The sequence below is a fragment of the Prunus mume genome, linkage group LG1 (assembly GCF_029339155.1).
Source record: "Prunus mume cultivar Tortuosa linkage group LG1, ASM2933915v1, whole genome shotgun sequence".
NCBI lineage: Eukaryota > Viridiplantae > Streptophyta > Magnoliopsida > Rosales > Rosaceae > Prunus > Prunus mume.
The window spans coordinates 7,343,461-7,364,731 of NC_142698.1; the positions used below are offsets into that span (position 1 = coordinate 7,343,461).

Genomic DNA, 21,271 nt, shown 5'->3' on the forward strand with positions numbered 1-21,271 from the left:
AACCTTTTGCCTACTTTTTTCATTTGACATGTGTGCAATTTTTTTTCCAGTAAATTTAGGTTTTAGCCATAAAAAAAATTTCACTTTTGGAAAAAGCCAAAGCTTTTTTAAAAAAGACAGGAAAACCTCTCAACTTTCAAATCAAAGACATGCAAATGTAAAGGATTCCTTAGGAAATCCAAAAATAAATTAGGGCAATTTTGTCCATTTTGGCTTCTTTTAAAAAAATTCTCTCTTCTTTTGCTTTTTCCAAAGTCTCCATTTTTTCCCCTACTTGAAATTTCATTAAAACTTTTGGGAGACTTTGGAAAAGACCAAAGTAGAGAGAAAATTTTTAAAAGAAGCCAAAATGATCAAAATTGCCCTTATTTATTTTTGGATTTCCTAATGAATCTTTATATTTGCATGTCTGATTTGAAAGTTAAGATTTTCTGTCTTTTTGAAAAAGTTTTGGCGAAATTTGTTTTTGTGGCTAAAGGAGAGAGAATTTTTAAAAGAAGCCAAAATGGACAAAATTGCCCTTATTTATTTTTGAATTTTCTAAGGAATCCTTTACATTTGTATGTCTTTGATTTGAAAGTTGAGAGGTTTTGTCCTTGGTTAATGCAAATATTAAGAATTGAAATTTTGATTAGATTAGATTTTAAAAAAAATTCTCAAATCAAGGAGTCTTGCATGTTATATTGTAACTTGTAATTAAAACTATAATCTATATATATAAAACAAAAGGCAAAAAATGGTGAAACATTCAAAATACCAGAAAATGCCCTTGGTTAATGTAAACATTAAGAATTGAAATTATTAATTAAATGAGGATAATATGGTAAAGTCACACTTTTTCATATTAAAAAAAATTAAAATTAAAAGAAAAATCAGAAAATGAATCCTATTTTTATGGAACATAACTACCCATTATCTTTTTCTAAAAATAAAATAAAAATAAAAAAGAAAACCAATTGCCAAGGGGCTAGTTGTTAATAATTGATCATGTCCCATCAAGTTTAAAGTGTGGATTTGCATTTTGGTCCTTAAACTTAAACCTAATTTGCATTTTGATTCTTGAATTCACAAAATGCCTGATGTAGTCCCTTAACTTCACTTTTGTTACTGATATTTGTCCTTTGTTACTTTTTCTGTCCAATTTAGGGACAAAGCAGTTGTTAACATTCTTTCTAATGGGCATAAGCATATTTTTACATTCACCCTCCACTTGTTTTTTTCTTTTTTTTTCTTTTTTTCAGTTGATCTGGTCAAGATTGAGGAGATTGAGTTGGAGGACATATGTGGTGGGGGATTGGTTGAGAGGAAATACTTGTTGGGCCTAGGTAGGGAATATGTCGTGGTGTGGGAGGGCAGGTGAGGTGAGAGGGAATGGTCGTTGGTGGTGGACGGTGGTCTGATGAGAAAAAATTATTGTGAAAGGTAGAGTTGGATTTTAAGATTTTGAAAAGAAAAAAGAAAAGTAGTGGCTGAACTTCGATGTTTGATTGGTGTAAATAAAAAAAACTTAACATAAGGCAAATGGGTTTTGTTCTTTATTATTTGTTCTTTGTCCTCATGGTGTTGGAAATAGTGGATTTGGGTACAAAGTGGTGGTGGGTAAGCTGGATTTGAAGTGAAAATTTTACTTTTAAATTTAATAAATTTGATGACAGGATCAACATTGCTAACGAAAATAGAGTTGATGGAGTAGTCATTTTGCGAATTCGATGACCAAAATGCAAATCGGGTCTAAGTTCAAGGAAATGTTTAGTTGTTCTAATTTGATGGCTTTTTTTGTTGTTAACAATTTAATTGATTTTAATGTTTTACTGAGGGGAAAAAAAAACAAAAGAAGGAAAGTATATATCAAATAATCAATCAGATGTAAGTCCCTGACCACTTTAAATTAACAAATATATACCAATCCCAACCCCATATATCTGGAACCAAAGGTAGATTAACTTTAACTGCATAATGCTGGAAATTAAATAAGTGAAATTCAAAGCTCAAGAGCATGGCTCAGTTGGGCCATGTAGGCAAAGAGTCGTTAGATTTGACTGACAGCTCAAATTTGACCGGAAATTCTCTCCCATCACAAATACGCCATGGTCATGGTCATGCTGATTGTTGACTGAAAACCTCAACTTTTAATGGATTAGAAAGAACGCAGAGTTATTTTGCACCTAAATTTGATTATAAAAAAAAGTTAACACATGACTAATACTGCTAACGAAAGTGAAGTTGGAGACTACAAAGACATATAATTAATTTCGAGAAAAGTTAACTTTATAGTCATGAATCCAAATCAAGTAAATTCTCAAAAAAAAAAACAGATGAAGATAGAGTAAGGTCAATTCATCAAATTTCCACAATACTCTTTAACTAACAACAACTACACTACACCTATTTTTCTGAAAAGCAAGATTCTTCATCATAATTCTTTCCTTTAGCGTAGGCAAAATAAAAATTGAGAAGAAAAACTCAAAGTGCATTCTGCAATCTCCTCGAGTTTTTCATTTTCCTTCTAAATTTTCCAGCAAACAATTCCTAAGTACGCTTTCCTTCTCGTCTTTTATTTCTTTGTTTCTTTAGTAGACTTTTAGTTAAAACAATAATACATTATGCTAATTGACGATTATAGTATTGTAGTCAACTGACCAAACTCATATGTGCTAGTACGCAATTGTTAATTCTAATATAGTTAACATGTGCTTTATCGCTTTACATTTACCACGAAAGTTTCCCTTACAAAAAAATATATATAGGGGAAAATTTCCTTTAAAACCCAAATATGGTTTAAAGGTATTAATTCTGGTCTAAGATATGGTTCAGGGGTATTAATTTCTTTATGAGGCATGGTCCCAAGGTTTTAATTTGTTTTAGGCCAAACCACGTTATTTGATTAAACTTAACAAAAAAATAAATAATCCAACTGGTTCGCTAAATGTGGATTTGGAGAGATTTCTCTTGGATTTAATCCAATTTGGTACCTACACGTGTATTAAATGCGTGCTTATTATCCCAATTTTTCGTAATTAACGAAAGACCCATTTCCACTTTGAGCTCCATTTTCGTCAAACACCTTCAAAACAAGATCGATCCCAGAAAAACCCAGATGGAATTCTGCGGGCAGCAAGTGGTTCTGATCAGTGGATGCTCCCAAGGAGGCATAGGCCACGCCCTGGCACGTGCATTTGCTGCAGAGGACTGTCTGGTGGTGGCTACGAGCAGGTCACTGAGCTCCATGGCTGACCTTCAGGAGGACCCAAGGTTCTTTTTACAAGAGCTGGATGTGGTTTCAGATGAGAGTGTGGATCATGTTGTGTCTAGTGTTTTGGAGAAGTACGGCCGAATTGATGTGCTTGTCAACAATGCTGGGATTCAATGTGTTGGTCCACTTGCAGAAGTCCCTCTCTCTGCTCTGCAAAACACTTTTAATACCAATGTTTGTGGTATTGAAAGGACACTCTTTACTCTCTTTCAGTATATTCTCTTTTGGTTCCATTGTTTCCAGTTTTGTCGTTAACATTAGTCTACTTGCTAATGGTGATTTCTTTTTGCTTGTCATACTGTTTGTGCTGTTTGTTGGTTTGTTGCCTGCTTTTCTTTGTATAGCTACATGGGTTTTAGCTCAAATTGCTGTTGAGGGTAAAGGGGGAATTGACAAATCCAAACAAATCCACTTGTGTGGGACGAAAACTTTCCTTTGTTAACTGCTAGGCAGGTCTGTTACCCAGTGGCTTGTTTGGTCTAAAATTTGCTGCATATCATTCTCTTACGCATGTGAGCCTTTACCTATAAGATATCAGTTTTCATTTTTCTCATTCTAATTTGAGCATATGCCCAATTTGAGAAACTTGGCAAAAATAAACAAACCCTATGTCTCTCTCACACTCTCTACTGAAAACCACAGAAACTCAGCAAAAATTTGAAGGCACCACCACATATACACCCTAGAGGCAATTACTGATTTAACGCATCCTCAGAATTTTTTCGATCGAATAGTATTGGATTAATGAACTTATTAAAGCTTTGCAGAGGTTCTGTATAAAACAGGAATTTTGTCATTAGTTTGTCAACCTTTGTTTCCTTACTAAATGTGGCACTGGAGCTTAACTGGTCTTCTAATGCAATGAAGCACTTGAGCAGTATCTTCTACGTAGGCTTTCAGAATGATTTTATAAATTTCATTTATATTCGATCGTCTCATGCAGTGATGCCAGCACATTTTTCATTTGTCTTCCTTAGCATTTTCCTTTGGATTTGTCTTCCTTAGCATTTTCCTTTGTTTGTTCTCAAGATGATTGATTGCATATGTACTTTTTTGTGACCATGGTTTAAGGTTCCATGAGGTTGATACAAGCTGTTGTCCCTCACATGGCATCAAGGAAAAAGGGAAAGATTGTAAATCTTGGAAGTGTTACTGTTTTGGCCCCTGGACCATGGGCTGGTGCTTACACAGCATCCAAAGCTGCTCTTCAGGCACTTTCTGATTCTTTAAGGTTTGTGCATCCCCATATCGCTTGTGGTTCATATTACATACCTGTTTTATGCTCAGTTTAAACTTTGGTTCATATCTAATTACATCAAAAGAATACTCTGGTTCGTATCTACTAGTGTTCCCCCTTTCATCTCATAAAAATTGAAATCTTGGTGCTTGGATAAAACTCTTCTGAGTTATTTCAATGTCAGGAAGTATCTAGCATGCTTGAACTCTTCTTATGAAAGGAATAAGCAGCATCAACAAAATTCTTTTTGAAAATGTTAGAAGATACGTGACAAAAGGAAATTTCCTAAATTCCTAGCCATTTGTTTTAAATGGAAGGCCAAGAAAGAACATGATTTCTTAAATGATTATTTTGTCTAAAATTTTGTTGTATCGATTTCAGCATGCAATTCAATCAAAATGATGGGTGTACAAGTTTAAGACTAGGAACAACATAGATTATAATTAATGTTTTGTTTTTGCAAAGGAATGATCTCTGCCCCATCTAACATCTGGTTGTGGGAATGTCAGATATACTTTTCTTAAAATTCTTGCTGGTTGACATGCCACTTAAATTTACTAATTCTGTACGGCTTTGTCATCTTTGATTGTTTTCTTTTCCCTTTCTATGATTACTAATTATCCGCAAAATATCCATGTTTATTAGATTGGAACTCAGGCACTTTGGGATCAATGTAATCACTGTTGTACCTGGAGCTATTAGGTCAAATCTTGGAAATTCTGCTTTAGCCGGCTACAACCAGATGCCTGAATGGAAATTATATAAACCTTTTGAAGCAGCAATCCGCGCTAGAGCAACTATGTCACAAGGAACCCATTCAACCTCTGCCGAAGAGTTTGCAAAGAGGACTGTGGCTGCCATTCTGAAGGAGAATCCACTAGCTTGGTTCTCCTATGGCCGCCATTCTACCATTTTCGCAATCTTGTATCATCTGCCACTGTTCATAAGGGATTTTGTCATGAAGAAAGCAATGAAATGTTGAGCTTCTGCATTCTTTATGGTTTTGTTTCCTAATAGTTTTGTCTCTGTGCTCAAAATACACGTATCAAGATCGCCTTATACATGAAGAAAGCACTATGTTCGTAAATAATGTAACAGGTTACAAGTGAAAAATATTTCATGTGTGATTTATGTATCTTCTTTGACCTCAATACTGCATATGAATAATGTTATATTTCGCAAAAGAACTTGGCCAATGCTAGCAAATCGGTTCATGATTGCATTTGATTATTTCACTGCCTAGTTTAAGTTGTGTTTGTGGAAAGATAATCATGGAGATTTGAATAGGATGGTATGCAAATGAGCTATATTTGATCAAATTCTTCAAATCTGTTCAGAATCTCTTTTTCTTCTACCGGTACAGATAAGATTTAAGGTCCTTCAACTTTCAACTACAAACAATTTCGAGATATGCAGTGGGTTGTAGATATGCAACATAAGAACCTGATTAAGTTGCTTTGCTACAATGGGTAGGAACCTGGGCCTGGGCCGGGTGTGCTTCTTGATCATTTCTAATACAAGCTTGGAGTAACCTTCAACTACGACGTTTGGCTATAATAATTATCCAAAAATATTGTTGGAAAAATGATACGGACATTTTTCCGACTGATTAAATTTATATTGGATCCTAAAAGAGAAAATGTTGACCCCAAAAATAAGAGCCAAATTGCTGATCTCAGAAGAAACGAAAAGAAAGGCCCAAATGAATAAACAAAAATTTTGATCTCGGCACAAAATGTTTTTTCCTCAAAATTTCACATTGGTTATGCTTCCTACCTAAGTAATTCAAATTTCACATTGGTTATACTGTCTACCTAAATAATTCAAATTCACTGAGAATTATGAGGATGACCATAATACACCATTCCGGGTGGCTGAAGTGGCCGGAAACTAGGAGCTGGAGGTTGCTGAGTTAAGGGTATTGGTTGCTGCTGGGTAATTTGTACGGCCTGTTGATTCATTTGCAATGGCTGTTGAGTCAAAGGCACCATTGGACTCACCATATGAGGTGGGGGAGGTGGTGGTCCTAGAGGCAAAGGTGGAATGCTCCCATAACCATATGAGCTCATGACCCCTCCTGCTGGCTGTAAATATTGTTGGGAGGGTGGGTTTGGAAGCATGTGAAATTGACCTTGAGAGGTGGGGGCTTGATTCTGAGGTTGGGGAACCAATGCTGATTGGTATGAATGGTTTGGCGGCACAGCAGGCGGCTGTGCTGACATAAAAACATTGGCATCTGAAACTGGCATGGACATTTCAGGTTTGGACATTGAATCAGTCCCCGAACTCTTGGGCATGGATGTGAATGAATTTGAAGACGTGGATGGCTTTGTCAGACCAGCATTCTTCGCTTCTTCAGCAGCGAAAGTAGAAAGAACAGAAGTCATAATCAATTGAGAAGAACTAGAAGCAGCAAGCTTGTCTGCAACCAAAGCTGCAATGGCGGCAGCTGATTTCCTAGGTGTTTGTCCCCCTTTAGAATTTCCATCAGTCGGTGGACTAGTCGCACTTGATGGTTTAAATACATAATCTTCATCATTGAGTCGATTTCGCATGTTTGTGGCTTCTTCTGCCTGTGCCTGTGCTACCTGCACTTGTCAAAATATATCAGCTTAGCAGTCAGATGATCCATTGGTCAAATGTTACTATAATGAAGCTAAATAATAGTGATCCTTACATCTGTAACAACTGCAGACAAATAGAGAACTAATGACTTCAAGAGCAAGACTCGTATTCTTTACTTGACACAACACAACAAGACACACATATTAAATTATCAAGGTCCAATAAATTAGGGGGACAAAAGATAGTAGACTTGGAACTTATCACAACAATTTTATATCATCATGTCAAATGCTTTGATTTGATGTACTAGATAATTTATTTTGCCTGATCTCATAATCACACTGAAAGAATTAAAAACTAGCTTGAGATCAATGCAATACTTGCAAGTATGATATTAAGAGTGGGAATTGAATGCATCTATTAGCACAAAGTTTACTGAAAATTTGAGATGATACAATTGGACCAGACAGCATACATGTTTGTCCATGACCAACTAAACATGCTCCGACCTAGTGTAGGGTCATGCAACAACAAAGTCTTTCTCAGAACCGTAACAACAGTAACAGGAGAGCTGGTCATCATGACACACAAAAGTCCCAATGCCAAAATTCTCCTCCATAGTTGATCTACTTACAGTATATAACACTAAGTCGTCTAATATTGAAGGCAAGCCACTGTAATGGAAAGCCCATTATATGTTTATAAGAATACTGGACTTCCATTATAATGAATGGTATTGACAAAAGAACAAATGTCCTGAACTTGTACTAACCAATAGCATTAGCACTCCACAGCAAAAGTCTCGTAAGAGGCCCAGAACCAAATCTCAAGGTTTGTTAAGACAACTTTTTATTTTTTATTTTTTTAGCTTTCACTTATACATGCTTTGAAAATTTCCCCAATTCAGCAACTTCTGCTGTAATGGAAATTAAAGCCATTTCTCAAGCACAGCAACAGTTTTAACAGCTACCACATCTGCCCTCAATTTTTAGCACCAACTTGCATGTATTTTGAAAAAAATTACATTGACTCATCAACTAACAGTTCACTAATAATCAAACCAACATGAAAATTAAGAAGCGTTGCAACAGCTCTGACCATGGGTAGCAATTTGGTATGTCAAAGCAGGTTAGTGCATGCCCACTTATGCGTTACCCACACTAACCTAAATATATGGACAGGACACAATGTGGAGTTTCTGTCTGACTAGTGATTGTTCAACCCAATTCACACCTGAATTTATATTCCAAGAAAATTCAAAAAACGTTTTTTGAAGACCTTCCTATTGAGAGGGACAATAACATACTAAACTCACACACACCACACGGATGCTAGGACTCGAACCCAGGACCTTTCTTGGGAGAGCAAATGCTCCAAACCACTACACTAGTGGGTCCTTTGCAGCAAAAATGTGAAGTTTTTTAAGTTCAGTTAAGGCAGAAATTGCATTCCTTCTCTACTCTGTTCTCTAGTTTATCAGTCGTCAAGCAAACCAACATTTGTAATTACAAAATTTCACAAAATCCCTTGATGTTAGGTTTAAATAACTAACTTCATCTTCTTAAGTCCTAAAGATGTAAGCTAGCTCCCAGCGACCTTTGGTTAGGGGACAACCCAGATCTGGGTTCAACTTTAGTAACTAACAAAAACGGAAGGAAATTACACCATGAGGGGAAAAATAACAGAGAAAACCAAAGATCAATAGCCACTCCCCTTCTACACTGACACTATATCATTCGGGGTGTCTCTTGCCCAAGTAAGACACTTAATCCAAAAGGATAATGATGAGAAGGTTGTATCCTGTTTTCATTTTGGTCTTCCCAGAAACTTGCACCTGTCTGTGGAAGAGGAGAGTAACTCGTTTGGTTTGGATGTTAAATGACAAAATTTTGGCACCCCTTCTTGTAACAGTTTCCGGTGGCCAAGTGGATGTTACCTTACAATTTACCAAAGAAGAGGCAATATAGCATTCCAAATCATGAAAATACAATGTGCCACATAACTATCCAACAATCTTCCAGTAAACACTATGGCATGATGATCAAAGGAAAAAATTTATAACTTTAAACAAAAGCAGGAAAAAAGCAAATACAAACAAACAAACAACAAGAAGAATTTATTGAAAGATTCAATCATTAGAGACATACCTGCATATGAGTCCGAACATTCTCCAGTTCAGATTCCTGACAAAGTTTCCAGAAAGTTAGCAGATGCGTACAACATGAAAAGCTTCTTGCTGAAGGAAGCACAACATGCTTCTTTATTTGCGTGATTTCAAACTAGAAACCTGATGAACAATTTTTTTTTATAAATGGCTTGATTCAATACCTGTTCATGCAGAGCTTCTTTTAATTGAGATACAAGCGCTACTCTACTTGCTTCAACTAATTTAAGTTTTTCAATACATTGCTTCAAAAAAATTTCTTCCTCCTCTAGTTCTTTTGATAAAGTTTTCCGCTTTGGATCCTTTGCTGAAGATAAAAGAAAATTAGGTTAAGAGGCCACAATTTTGGAAATCAGGCAAGACTTAAATGCCCTTATGCAAAAGGACGTAATTCTGAAAGAGCAAAAATGATTTCTAGTCATAACCAAAGATACTTTACCATTAGTACAGGCTATGTCAACATCTTTCTCCAACTTCCTTACACGATGAACTGCAGATTTGCATTTACTCATCTCAGCATCTTCAGTGGGATGTTCACTGATCACTGAGTGAAATGCAGATACGATCTTCTCAGCTGGACCACCAATGGAAAGTTTCTGGTTTCCAAATATTATGAAGTTAGCAATCACTCAAATAAGTAGAAATACAGGAGCAGAACATGTATTAAGTTGAACAAAAGACTTAGTTCTGCAGCGATGGTAGTCACATAGAAATAAAATGAAGCAAAATGGGAAAGGAACTATAACAGAGGCTCTTATGCTCACCGTTCTGATAGAGCGTGAATCTCTTTTTACAATTCTGACTGAACGTGAGCGCTTCTTGCCGTTGAATTCCAAGGGTGGAGGCACTTCTTCCCCAAGCATTAGTTCTTTGAGGCTCCGGGCACGAGACCCAAATACTCGCCTCTCTTCCCATATTCCAACCTAAAAAATTTGTAAGAGATGGCAAACCAAGTTGAGCCATTTTGTACATTGTAGAAGGAATTAATAAACCAGTCGATCAAAAATTCTTACAGTTAGACTGAAGCACATGATTAAAATATAAGTAGAGTCAGCTAGCATTCTTTGGACCAGGTAAAGAGGGAGAGAAGAATATTTATGTTAAAAGTTCAAACAGATATATGTTAAATACCCAAAACCTATTACTTGTCCGCCTACTTATGGTTAAAAAAAGGAAGATGTTATTGGCACTCCTCACTAATGAAAAAAATAAGGGAGGGAGCTGTGCAGGATGACTATTTTGGAGTGCTAATAACAATTTCCTTGAAAAATATTCAAGATTGAAATTAAAAAATTGTGACAGCAATACCTAACTCTAAATTTGTCATTAGTATAACACCACATTTTCAATTAGTGGCTATAGGTTCATGCTATCAGTTGCTGGATTTGCTAACTGAAACAAAATAAATGGAGGAACTTACTAATCTAGAGACAACAGTCTTTCCATGATCATCGCCTTCCTCAATAACAACTTTGAGCGCAGCTGGAAGAACCTTCCAAAACTCAGAAACAAACTCATTTCCTTTACGCTTACTGTTCTGTAGGATGTCATTTGCAAGATACAAGAGCGGAACTTTCTGAGCCATCTGTGCATTATGGAATTGTTTATCCCATGTTGCAACAACCAGTTCTGCTTTGCTTCGGTGAAATATACACCAATGTGACAAAGCTTATTATAAAGTCAAGGAAACAGGGTTTTACCATATACATTAAACAATAATGCTTCAGAATGCATTCAAGTTAACAAGTAGTAGACTCCTGCACCTTTTTTTAACTTTACACTCAACCTTCAATGAAATTTTTTATAAAAAAAATGTTTAAAAATTGAAACCAATAAATAAATAAATGAGCAATAGGCCAAAAGGTTATTCAAATTGGGCTTCAATCATACATATCTTGTGCATGCACTGTCATCTAGCCAACATTTGAAAACATTCCAAACCAGCTTGATATGCAGATTGATGGTACTCATAGAATTAAATGAATGGTATATGCACCTACTCCTCCAAGGAGCAAACCATCACTTAGTTCCCAGTTAGGGTTCATCAACCATTCAATAGACTTCTTCCACAATTATGGAAAGTTAAATTCTATTGTTTTCCCCTATTTTTTAAAGCAAAATTTAATCATGAATTCATAAGTACCATATTAGCTAACGAACTTTCGTTAAGAAAGAAAAGGGTACTCTTTACAACATTGAAAATGCTGAACTTGACAAAGGAAGCAAAATGGTAAAAACAGTCAAATCAAGCCATCTCCTTCAACCAATCGACAGCACACAAGCAATTAAAGTTTGGAATTTACCTTTATTGGTTTCTATAGGAGCAACTCAAAGTTTAAAATCAGCTAACCTTTCCATGTCCCGTTTTAGCAAACTACGTCAAAAGAGAGATAATTCGAATTTTATCCCCATCAAGTAAAGCATAATCCAAACAGAAAACCAGACCATGAAAGCCAAATTACCAATTCCACAACATGTGACCACTGTTCATCGATTAGAGCAAAAATCAAGTGTCATTCAGAGAAATTTAGATACAACCTTATAAATCCATTTTCCTTACAGCAGAGATGTAGCTACCATCTGGGCCCATACCCGCTACCTAGTCCCAATTACACAAGCACCCAAGAATGTAACCAAAGATTAAAAGGTATAAAGAACTTTCCAATTTATTGACAGAAAAGGATACTTTCAATGCATTGCTGGGTGCTGTTGAGCTTCGAGAGCTTGTCTGCAAGTATCTGCTCACTGAATACACTATTCATATCCTCCCTCAAGAATGCCTTCTCACCACCCACCCCACCAGAAAAATATATACAACAAGATACCCTAAAGCACTGTTCTTTACCAGGGCTAAAACAAGAAAAACAAAAAAGAAACTTCAAAATTCAAAAAAGCAAAAACCCTTTGCAGGACTTCAAATAAAACCTCGTAAACTTTTGAACTTGAACCGCAAAATAAAGAACGAAGCAGCTCCAATTAGCGGAAGGCAGCAACAAGATTGGAGCAAATGTAAAGAAATGGAGAATTAGACTTCAGAAAGTACTTGGACCAGCAATACGACGACGTTGAGCAAATTAAAGAATATGATGATTGCTTGGAGAGAGAGAGTCTGTATGTGAGATTCAAGTGCGATTGATGAAAGAGAAGAATTGTTGAATCTGCCAAACCCTAGAAACGGTTTTCTATTCTCTGTTGCAGGGAAGTGGCAAAGAGAAACGCTTCTAACATCGAGAGAGAGTTGCAGATAAAAAAAAAGAGGTTTTTTCAGTTTTGGGGGGCCATTGGCTCAAACAGTTTTGAGGGAGTAACTCAATGTTTTTTTTTTTTTTTTTTTCTGAGTCTAAAACCCAGCGCGAACTAAAACGGATCTGCAGATTTACCCCAATTTTATTTTGTTTCTTTTTATACAATTGTTTTCACAATACAATATAGTTTTTTTTTTATTGAGATGATTTTCCAACTCATCTTTCGTCCACTTGCGCTCTCTTTTATAATTAAGAATTTGGCTCTCATTGGATCCAAAACAAACATTTAGCACATCATTTAGTCTAAACACCCTCACAAACTAAAATCATATTTTTTATTTTTATTTTTTAAAAAGTCTAAACTACTCTCTAATCTATGAGGAGAGGACTTGAACTTCGGTAAAAGGAGGTGGATTCATTGCTCTAGCCAATTGACCTAAAACGTCTAATAAGCTAAATAAATAGTTATTTCTCTTTCATATATGGTCCATGTTTTTTCTCATTAATCATATACGAATACGGAATGCTCCATTAAGGATTGGGAAATTTACATAAATGCCACCTGAACTTTTAGATTTGTGCGCTAATACTACACCTAAACTTGTAATTTTTATTTTTAACCACTTGAACTTTGTAGAGTGTTGCAATCCTCCATCTATGTCTAACTCTGTTAAAGCTTCCGTTAAATTTAAAGGCATTTTTTGTTAATTTACTCTAACTAAAAATAATTATAAAAATAAAAAATTTAACCTGATTACACAGCAGCTTCCGAAAAAAAAAAAAAAAAAAAAAACCTAATTACACTCATCGACGCAACCATGAATGAGCAGGCTATGGGCCTATGCACCTACATTAAAATTAAAACTTAAAATTAAATCTAATATAAATGGTCTATATCACAGGTGGTCTAAATGATGGATGAGTTTCTGATTTTTTTTCTAAAGTTTGTATGTTGTGCTCAGCTCTCATTCCAAAGAGTTTATCCTGCAACCCTAATTACCCTAGGAAGCAACATCCCTAAACCCATTTTCCAAAATTCAAAATCCAGATTCATCAATATAATTTAGGCTCCATCAGTTTAAAGTAAAGTGAAATTGGAACTCTACTCCAATAGAAAACGAAGATACAAATGGATCCACAAGCAAATAAATAAGGCTGAGTCTATAAGGGTTCTAATACTAATATAGAAAAACACTAGGTCTCAGGCCCTCTCAACCATCAACAAGATTTCATAATAACAAAAATCCATTAAACATGCAATTACAAGACACTTCCCTACATCTAACATACTGACTGACTGAAAAGAAAATCTGAACAGCAGCCATGGATGGACTGTGGCGATGCTCCTGCTACTTGGCATTTTTGCCCTGTGCTGCAAGTTTTTCAGCCACTTGTTCTTCCGACAAAGGTAAGTAATAGATTCGAGGAGTTGACTTGGTTTTTCGAAAGAGATCGTCCAAAGTGACAATTGGTGTATCAAGTTTCTCCAGTAGAGGAGGTGGGGGAGGCAAAGGAAGCCGTTCTCTTGCTGAGGAAGGGGCAGTCAAAGGTGGTGGAGGTGGAAGAGAAGGCGGTGGTGGCAGCTGCTGCTGCTGCTGCCTAGGTTGACGGGGTGAAGGCTGTGGCTGTGAGGTGGATGGGGCAACAGGAACAGCAGGACCGCTGCTGATGGGTGTAGCAGGAGTCTGAGGAATCTGAACCCGTGTTTGCACTTCCTGGGGATCAACAAACTCGGCCACTAAAAGACGCCCACCGTTGGGAGGCCACTGTAGGTTATACACAGCATTCCGTGTCTCCAAGGCTTCTTCCACTGATGAATACTGCATAAACACAGTAATTTCATGAGGAAGGGATGAGTTTCATTCTGAGAGAGAGAGAGAGAGAGAGAGAGAGAGAGTCAGTCTTACAGTAACATAGCAATGAGTCTTGATGTGGTCCATCCAGAAATCAGTAACCTTCCCAGTTTTGCCTAAAAGTTCTTGCACAGCTTTCAAGGTGAAAGGTCGCAGAAATCGATCAATTCTAAGGGAATTAGTTGGAGGCTTCTGCGATGGTGGAACTGCAACAAACAAAGATATAAGGAATCAAAACATATGTTGCTGGACATTATCAGATACAAGAAAAGAACAATAACTCACCAACACGTTCCTTGGGGGCATCCTCACCCATTGTAGAGTTTGATCTTGAAAAGCTACGCTTCAAACTGGGGGTCTGGAAAGTATCCTTGGGTGTGACTGAAGGTGTTTGAAGAGGGCTTTGCAGCTCTGGAACTTTAAGGTTTTCAGAGTTCCACCTGCGCCTCTTTACAGGCTCATTGCTTCCAACTGCTGCTTGATCTGCAAGGGAAGTTATCCAATAAAAAGGTTATACTAATACCAGATTCTTTAATGGCTAAAGGGAAAAAGATCAAAAAACACAACGTACAGAGCCAAAAATATGATATTATTTCAAACAAGTACAGGAATCATGCAGATGTGGGGAACAAAAAGTAATCAAAACTTACAAAATAGCAATACCTAAAAAATATGCATAAAAAAACAAAGGAAAATAAGATCAGTGAAATAAAGTGGCTGAAAGTAGGTATAGTCCCCTTACACAATAAGTAAAAGGCAGAACATCGAAGCCTAAAATTTCTAACGGGAATCAAGGTACATTCAGAAACTGATTATATTCATCACAAAGTTATCTGTCCCTTTATACACTAAGAATGACTCTCACACTTGTCCTTAAAGACATTTCCAAAATTCCAACAAAACATTAATAATAGTAGAATTCCTATAAAACATTGATGTCCTTGTATAATTAGGTAGTTCATTAGTATTCCAAGACCTTATTTATTCATAAAGAAACAACTAAAACTAAAGAGACTATTTGATTATTTATTAAAAGTCATAAATGGGTGGGTAGTATTAATCCTACTCCTAAAGAAAAATGTGTTCTTTGTGATATACAAATGACCTTATTACATGTATGCACCACAGATAGCTCGAAATTGCATGAAGATAATATATGTTTCAGAAGCCAAATGCATAAACTTTATGGATCCCAACTCACACAGATGTTTCCACAGTTAGTAATGTAACAGATGGGTTGAAAAATATAATAGTACCAAGAAACACTGGCTGCAATGCTTACCATTAAGCTTTCTTTTCTCAGCAGGAAGAGCTGGATGATTCTTGTTCTCAACACTTACATCATTTTTGTCTGTGGCAATATCATCTCCCACAATACCAGCACGACTTTCCTCATTCACAATAGGAACTTCATTTTTCTCACCAATATCTCCCACATCGTCAGAACTATATTTTGAATCAATTTGTTTACTGTCCAACACATCTTCTTCCATAGAATCATCTCCAGAACTTCTCTCTAAATTTAATATTTCTGAGTACCCCAAATCCGCATTATCATTTTTCTTGCTAATGTCTGCATTTGTAATGTTGTCATCTTTCTCTCCAAGAGATGCCTTGTCCTCAAGTGGCTCGTCAACATCCATTGGATGTGAATCACCACTGACTGGAACAACAGTGCTGGATGATGGGTCCACCATCTCCGGCTTAACAATATCTAATTCTAATTTGACATGATCAATTATATTATCCTTTAGTTCAATCGTTTCATTAATTGACACAGAATCAGTAGAAATAGAATCATATTTTACTTCAGACCCTAAAGTTCTGACCTCAGATACCTGGTGGTTTGGAGCAGAAGAGCCGAGCATGTCATCCTTGGCTGTAGGCTCTAAACCCTCATTTTCCAGCTGGGGCTTTAGATCCTCAATCTCCAACTGGGGCTTTTGAGCCTCGTTCTCCAGCTGGGGCTTTAGATCAACATTCTCCAGCTGGGGCTCTGGATCCTCATTCTCCAGCTGGGGCTTTGGATCCTCATTCTCAAGCTGGGGCTCTGGATCCTCATTCTCAAGCCGGGGCTTTGGGTCCTCATTCTCAAGCTGGGGCTTTGGATCCTCATTCTCAAGCCGGGGCTTTGGGTCCTCATTCTCAAGCAGGGGCTTTGCATACTCATTCTCCAGTAGGGGCTTTGAATTCCTATTCCCCTTATTGGCTTCAGTGTTCTGTGAATCTTGCACAACTACTACTTCCTCAGTTACCACACTCTCGGTGACCGTAACACTGGTTTCCACAGTGGTTTCCACAGTAGTCGATTGACCCAGCTCCTCTTCAACAATAGCACATGCATTTTTATCCACCAAAATATAACCTTCTTGAATATTCCCTTGATCCAAAGTTGCTGCGCGGTTGTCAATCTGAACTGGAACATCAACTTTTTCAGTCCTTTTACGTCCACCAGAACCAATACTTTTAGGTGTTCTAGAACCTGAACGTGGCTCTACAACTTTCACCCCAACAACAGGTTGGGGATCACCATTAAGACCATTATTTGCCCTTTCAATTCGTATTGCTTCATCCAACCGCTTTATCAAATCATCCTTCAAACCCTTGGTTGTCAATTTCCGCTTCTTGAGCTCCTCTTTTAATTCTGTAACCTTCCATTGATCAATTGGTCGATTATCGAGAATTGGATATGGTGATGACATCTTCGTTCAGCTAAAACCTCACCTTCAATTCTGATTTTTAAAGTAACACCAAAAAAAAAAAAAAAAAAAGCAAACCACACAAAAACAAGGAAAATAACTTCAGTTAATACATAAACAAGAAAATGCAGCCACCAAGTACCAAACAAGAAGCAATCACATTCAAAAAATGCAATGATACAGATATTTCCACTTAACTATTTAAGGAAGCCTAACATACACATGAAGGTTGGAAAATAACATAGAAGATAATTTTGAAATCCCAAGTATACTATTTGGCCAATTTCCCCAATAAGAATGAAAGTCTCGAGGTCTCGACAATTTCTGCATACCATAAGCTTCTTGCTAAATAAACTGTGAAAAATTGTTCTCTACTCAAGGCATTACAATAAAAGTTAAATTTTCCCCTATTAAAAATAATACTTCCGTCAAAAAATGACAAGAAAATACAAATTACTAATTCCATGCAAATAATATGAACAAATAAAAACAAAACAAAATAATGACCAATACATTATACTAAACAATCATAGTAAATTAACTCGGATGCATGAACTTAGCAAAGAGACCATAATCTACCAACATGTTTGATAAAAAAAAATATCCATCAAGAAATACTTGTCATGCAGAGAAAAGGAAAAACATTTGAAGGTAATACATGATAATAAATTCTATAGATTCTATAGAGGCTCTATGTCATAATTCATCGAGAAAACTAAATGATAAGCTTACAATTAATGAAGAAAAAAAAAACCAAATACGAAATCCTGAATTCAAAACTTTGGCAAAGCCCCAAATCCAACAAAACAGATAAACTAGAAACAATGGCCATACCTTTGCGGAAGAAAAAAACACAATTTCTTATACAAATAATCCATAAAAGCATAAAAAATAAAAAAATAAAAACCAAAAACCCTAGTTACGAAAATGCATTACACATTCACACGTCACAAAACGAAAAGATTAAAATAACAAGACTCACAGGAATGAACGCTTGCTTGATAGCCTTGAGGAGAGAATCAAAAGGCCCACAAAAAAGGGAGTGGACAAATTGAAAACCCTAAATTTACAACACAAAACCCACCATTAGAGAAGCAAACAGAGAAAACATCACCATCTATGAAGAAAACCCAGAAAATAGATTGACAAGGCTAAATCTTTATAGAGCTCTCCCAATGGAACAAAGACCCGGCGCTTGAGTCGGTGTGAATTTTCTCGTTTCCTGAAAATAAACGAAAACAAACCAAAAAAGAGAAAGAGAAACAAAAAATGTGAAAAACAAGTATGCGAGAGAGGGAAAACGGAAACAACAAAAACGATTTCTTTCTTCTTTTCTCTTTCGTTTTGGGAAACTTGATTTTTGGTTTTCTAGGGTTCCTATTGTGCTTCTTTAGTTTCTTTTTTGTTTGTGTTATCGAAGGAGGAGGTAAGAAAACGAGACGAAGTGGGCTTTCATCTAAAAATGTGATATTTTTGTTACCGGGTTTCCGGAAATACCCTTGGGTCACGTATCCTACGTGGTTGCTCTGAGGTGTCTGATTGGATAGAGGATGAGGCTGAAGTTAGAGAACTCAGGCCCATGTAGGCCCATTAAGAGAACCTGGGCCTTAATTGGGCTTGTTCATCGGGCCCAGGCTCACTAAAATAACCTCTCTTTTTTATCACCTTCGTTCCCAAATCTGATGGGATTTGCACTCTCGTCTTCTCTGTGAAGGAACAGACGAAACGAATTTGCGATCGGCGCCCCTGATTCTGCCACCTACTGTGAGTATTTTTAATTAATTAATTTAATGTTTCAGTGATATTTGAATCGATTAAATTGGTTGGGGTTTTGTAATTCAGTGGTTCTTCTTTCTTTTTTGGTGAAAATGGTGATTTGGGCATGCCCTGATTTTCGTATGCATAGTGAAATTGAGGTTTTGATTGATTCGATTGATTGTGTATTATTTGATGGATTTTGTGTTTGAGAGTTGAAAATGATGTGAAACCCTAGAGTGCTATTGGCTTACAAGTTCTCCTGTTTATTGCACCTTTAGTGGACATTCATGTTCTCTGATTCATTGTTATGATAGGCAACTGGGTGGCAACTGTTTTTATGGGAAATAATTTGTGGTGTGCATAAAAATTGTGATATGTGGTTTTTTTACTACTTTTTCAGTTGTTTTTTGTTGTTATAAATCTTGTAAAATTAGTGAATGAAGTAAAAAAAAAAAAAATTAAAAAGGAGGAGGTTAATTAGAATTCTTATGCAGTTGACCTTTTACAACTATGAAAGTTAATTAGAATCCTTATGCAGTTAGGAAAGCTCATCTGAATACTTTATAATTTTGGATTACTATGCTTTCCTGGTTTCTGTATACTTTTACAGCTCTTTAATCCCAACATACTTTCTACTAAATTAATTGAAGCTAAATTAACTGCTTTGTAGATTGGAATTTAGAAGCAGCGCCTCCTACTCATACCGACGCGACTCATCACACAGGAAAGGCAAAAAAAAAATGAGTAGGTATGGGCTGAACCTTAGGCCGCAGCAGAAGAAGCAGCCGACAAGGCCTCCTCTCCCTAAACCTCTCGGTTTTGGCGATGATGATGACAATGACGTTGAGAAAGAAATTTCTCGCCATGCTTCCAAGAACAAGTCTCTCAAGGATATTGAGGAGCAGCAGAGGAAGGCGCTGGAGCAGGACCCATCGGTGTTCGACTACGATGGAGTTTATGACGAGATGAAACAGAAAGCTATCCAACCTCGTGCTCAAGATCGTGAAGAGAGAAAGCCAAGATATATTCAGTATTTAATGAAAAAAGCAGAAGAACGAAACCGAGAGCATGAAATAGTATATGAGAGAAAACTTGCTAAAGAGAGAACCCAAGAGGATCACCTCTATGCAGACAAGGACAAATTTGTTACAAGTGCTTACAAAAGGAAACTTGCAGAGCAGGCAAAATGGATGGAGGAAGAACGACTGCGTCAACTTCGTGAGGAGAAAGATGATGTTACCAAGAAGAAAGACTTGACTGATTTTTACTTCAACCTAGGAAAAAATGTTGCTTTTGGGGCAGAAGATGCCAAGTCAAGGAAGCTAGCGAAGCAGGCTGAATTAAGCAAGCTAGAGAAACATGAAGACAGATCAATTGCTGTAGCATTGGAGCCATTGGAGTCTGACTGTTTGAAAGAGAGGCAGCTAGAGAAGCAGGTCAAAATGGACAAGCCAGAGCAACATGAAGACAGAGCAATTGCAGCATCGGATCTAGTAGATTCTCCAGAGGTGATAGAGGGGCATCAAGAGGAAACTTTAACTATTTCTAAAAGTAGTGTTGAGCCGTCTGATGAAAAGCAAGCTTCAAACACGTTGGCACAGGAAAACTCGTCAGTTGAACAGCCACCAGAAAACCAACCAAAGAGTAACCATCATAAAAGAAGTGAAGATGCCCTAACTGCTGCGAAAGAACGCTATCTGGCAAGGAAAAGAGCTAAAGAACAGTGAATGAATTTCTGCTTGTTGTAAAAGTTTGTAAAAACTAACAGAAAATTAATGTTTCCACCTCCTTTCTTGGTCGGACAGGGATGCAATTTGGGATCAGATAATGTATTCTCATTAGTATTGGTTGCCATATTTGAGTTTTATTGTGCTTCTGTTTTCCGGTTTCACCATTTGACTGGAGCATGTTGAGTAAGGTGATTAAAGCTGTACAAAATCATGGCTGGTAAATTATGTGGAAAAGAAAAAAATTTCAAGTGATATCGTATCAACCAGTCATATTAAACCCCAGTTTTCTACCAACTTCTGTGTGACGAGGAAAGTAGCACCACTAATAAGTTTGAATTTTAAGACTTCATTTTATTTTATTTTTCATTGCAGGGGTATTGAACCTAGCATACACTCTTCACCCCTTTCTGGCCCATACTTGACCCCTACAGGTTGGTAAATTTTTATTTTTAAAGAAATCTATTAAGGGTTAATCCGAAACATAAAATGATGACCTTTACTTGTGTCTTGTACAAAATATTGCTACGTTGTCTTAAAAAGTTCATGGAATCTACGTGACTAGGTAGGGTTTGGGCTTAATACCTCACAGGGCCGGACTGGCCCAATCCGAAAAGTGAAGTGATCCACTTGTGAGGCCGGACTGGCCCAATCCGAAAAGTGAAGTGATCCACTCCAAACAAAGTGAGTAAGAGAAATTGTATATCGCTTCTAAAACATGGGAGCGTATGAGTGTGTAGCGTGGAGAGTGGCAACAACCTTTTGCATTG

At 36.8% G+C, this 21,271-nt stretch overlaps 4 protein-coding genes across 4 annotated transcripts; 2 read left to right on the forward strand and 2 right to left on the reverse strand.

The window, feature by feature from the left end:
• Window positions 1-2,898: 2,898 nt before the first annotated feature.
• On the forward strand, window positions 2,899-5,641 carry LOC103343244 (NAD(P)-binding Rossmann-fold superfamily protein). Its single transcript, XM_008246910.2, has 3 exons — window positions 2,899-3,434; window positions 4,325-4,484; window positions 5,136-5,641. The coding sequence occupies exons 1-3, from the start codon at window positions 3,098-3,100 to the stop codon at window positions 5,470-5,472; spliced, it is 834 nt and encodes a 277-aa protein (XP_008245132.2). The 5' UTR covers window positions 2,899-3,097; the 3' UTR covers window positions 5,473-5,641.
• A 552-nt stretch (window positions 5,642-6,193) lies between these two features.
• Window positions 6,194-12,500, reverse strand: LOC103343245 (ENTH/VHS family protein). Its single transcript, XM_089044126.1, has 8 exons — window positions 12,263-12,500; window positions 11,906-12,069; window positions 10,640-10,887; window positions 9,984-10,142; window positions 9,659-9,815; window positions 9,384-9,526; window positions 9,203-9,238; window positions 6,194-7,078 (listed from the first exon to the last, which is right to left on the reverse strand). Exons 2-8 carry the CDS (start codon window positions 11,979-11,981, stop codon window positions 6,320-6,322), a joined length of 1,578 nt encoding a protein of 525 aa, XP_088900252.1. The 5' UTR covers window positions 11,982-12,069; window positions 12,263-12,500; the 3' UTR covers window positions 6,194-6,319.
• A 1,041-nt stretch (window positions 12,501-13,541) lies between these two features.
• On the reverse strand, window positions 13,542-18,462 carry LOC103343246 (SAP domain-containing protein). Its single transcript, XM_008246913.2, has 5 exons — window positions 17,999-18,462; window positions 15,600-17,049; window positions 14,603-14,800; window positions 14,372-14,523; window positions 13,542-14,284 (listed from the first exon to the last, which is right to left on the reverse strand). Exons 2-5 carry the CDS (start codon window positions 17,017-17,019, stop codon window positions 13,814-13,816), a joined length of 2,241 nt encoding a protein of 746 aa, XP_008245135.2. The 5' UTR covers window positions 17,020-17,049; window positions 17,999-18,462; the 3' UTR covers window positions 13,542-13,813.
• A 226-nt stretch (window positions 18,463-18,688) lies between these two features.
• LOC103343862 (uncharacterized) lies at window positions 18,689-20,650 on the forward strand. Its single transcript, XM_089044127.1, has 2 exons — window positions 18,689-18,780; window positions 19,445-20,650. The coding sequence occupies exon 2, from the start codon at window positions 19,515-19,517 to the stop codon at window positions 20,499-20,501; it is 987 nt and encodes a 328-aa protein (XP_088900253.1). The 5' UTR covers window positions 18,689-18,780; window positions 19,445-19,514; the 3' UTR covers window positions 20,502-20,650.
• The last annotated feature ends 621 nt before the right edge of the window (window positions 20,651-21,271 follow it).

What these genes read in the sequence shown, in the direction of transcription:
- LOC103343244 (XM_008246910.2), top strand. Translation starts at nt 3,098, where the DNA reads ATGGAATTCTGCGGGCAGCAAGTGGTTCTGATCAGTGGATGCTCCCAA. An exon ending in TTTTAATACCAATGTTTGTG is followed by an intron (nt 3,435 to 4,324) that starts GTATTGAAAGGA and finishes CCATGGTTTAAG; the next exon opens with GTTCCATGAGGTTGATACAA. An exon ending in GCACTTTCTGATTCTTTAAG is followed by an intron (nt 4,485 to 5,135) that starts GTTTGTGCATCC and finishes CATGTTTATTAG; the next exon opens with ATTGGAACTCAGGCACTTTG.
- LOC103343245 (XM_089044126.1), bottom strand. Translation starts at nt 11,981, where the DNA reads ATGAATAGTGTATTCAGTGAGCAGATACTTGCAGACAAGCTCTCGAAG. An exon ending in AGACTGTTGTCTCTAGATTA is followed by an intron (nt 10,143 to 10,639) that starts GTAAGTTCCTCC and finishes CAAATTTTTTAG; the next exon opens with GTTGGAATATGGGAAGAGAG. An exon ending in ATGTTCGGACTCATATGCAG is followed by an intron (nt 7,079 to 9,202) that starts GTATGTCTCTAA and finishes TGACAAGTGCAG; the next exon opens with GTAGCACAGGCACAGGCAGA.
- LOC103343246 (XM_008246913.2), bottom strand. Translation starts at nt 17,019, where the DNA reads ATGTCATCACCATATCCAATTCTCGATAATCGACCAATTGATCAATGG. An exon ending in TGAGAAAAGAAAGCTTAATG is followed by an intron (nt 14,801 to 15,599) that starts GTAAGCATTGCA and finishes CTTCCCTTGCAG; the next exon opens with ATCAAGCAGCAGTTGGAAGC. An exon ending in AGACTCATTGCTATGTTACT is followed by an intron (nt 14,285 to 14,371) that starts GTAAGACTGACT and finishes GTGTTTATGCAG; the next exon opens with TATTCATCAGTGGAAGAAGC.
- LOC103343862 (XM_089044127.1), top strand. Translation starts at nt 19,515, where the DNA reads ATGAGTAGGTATGGGCTGAACCTTAGGCCGCAGCAGAAGAAGCAGCCG.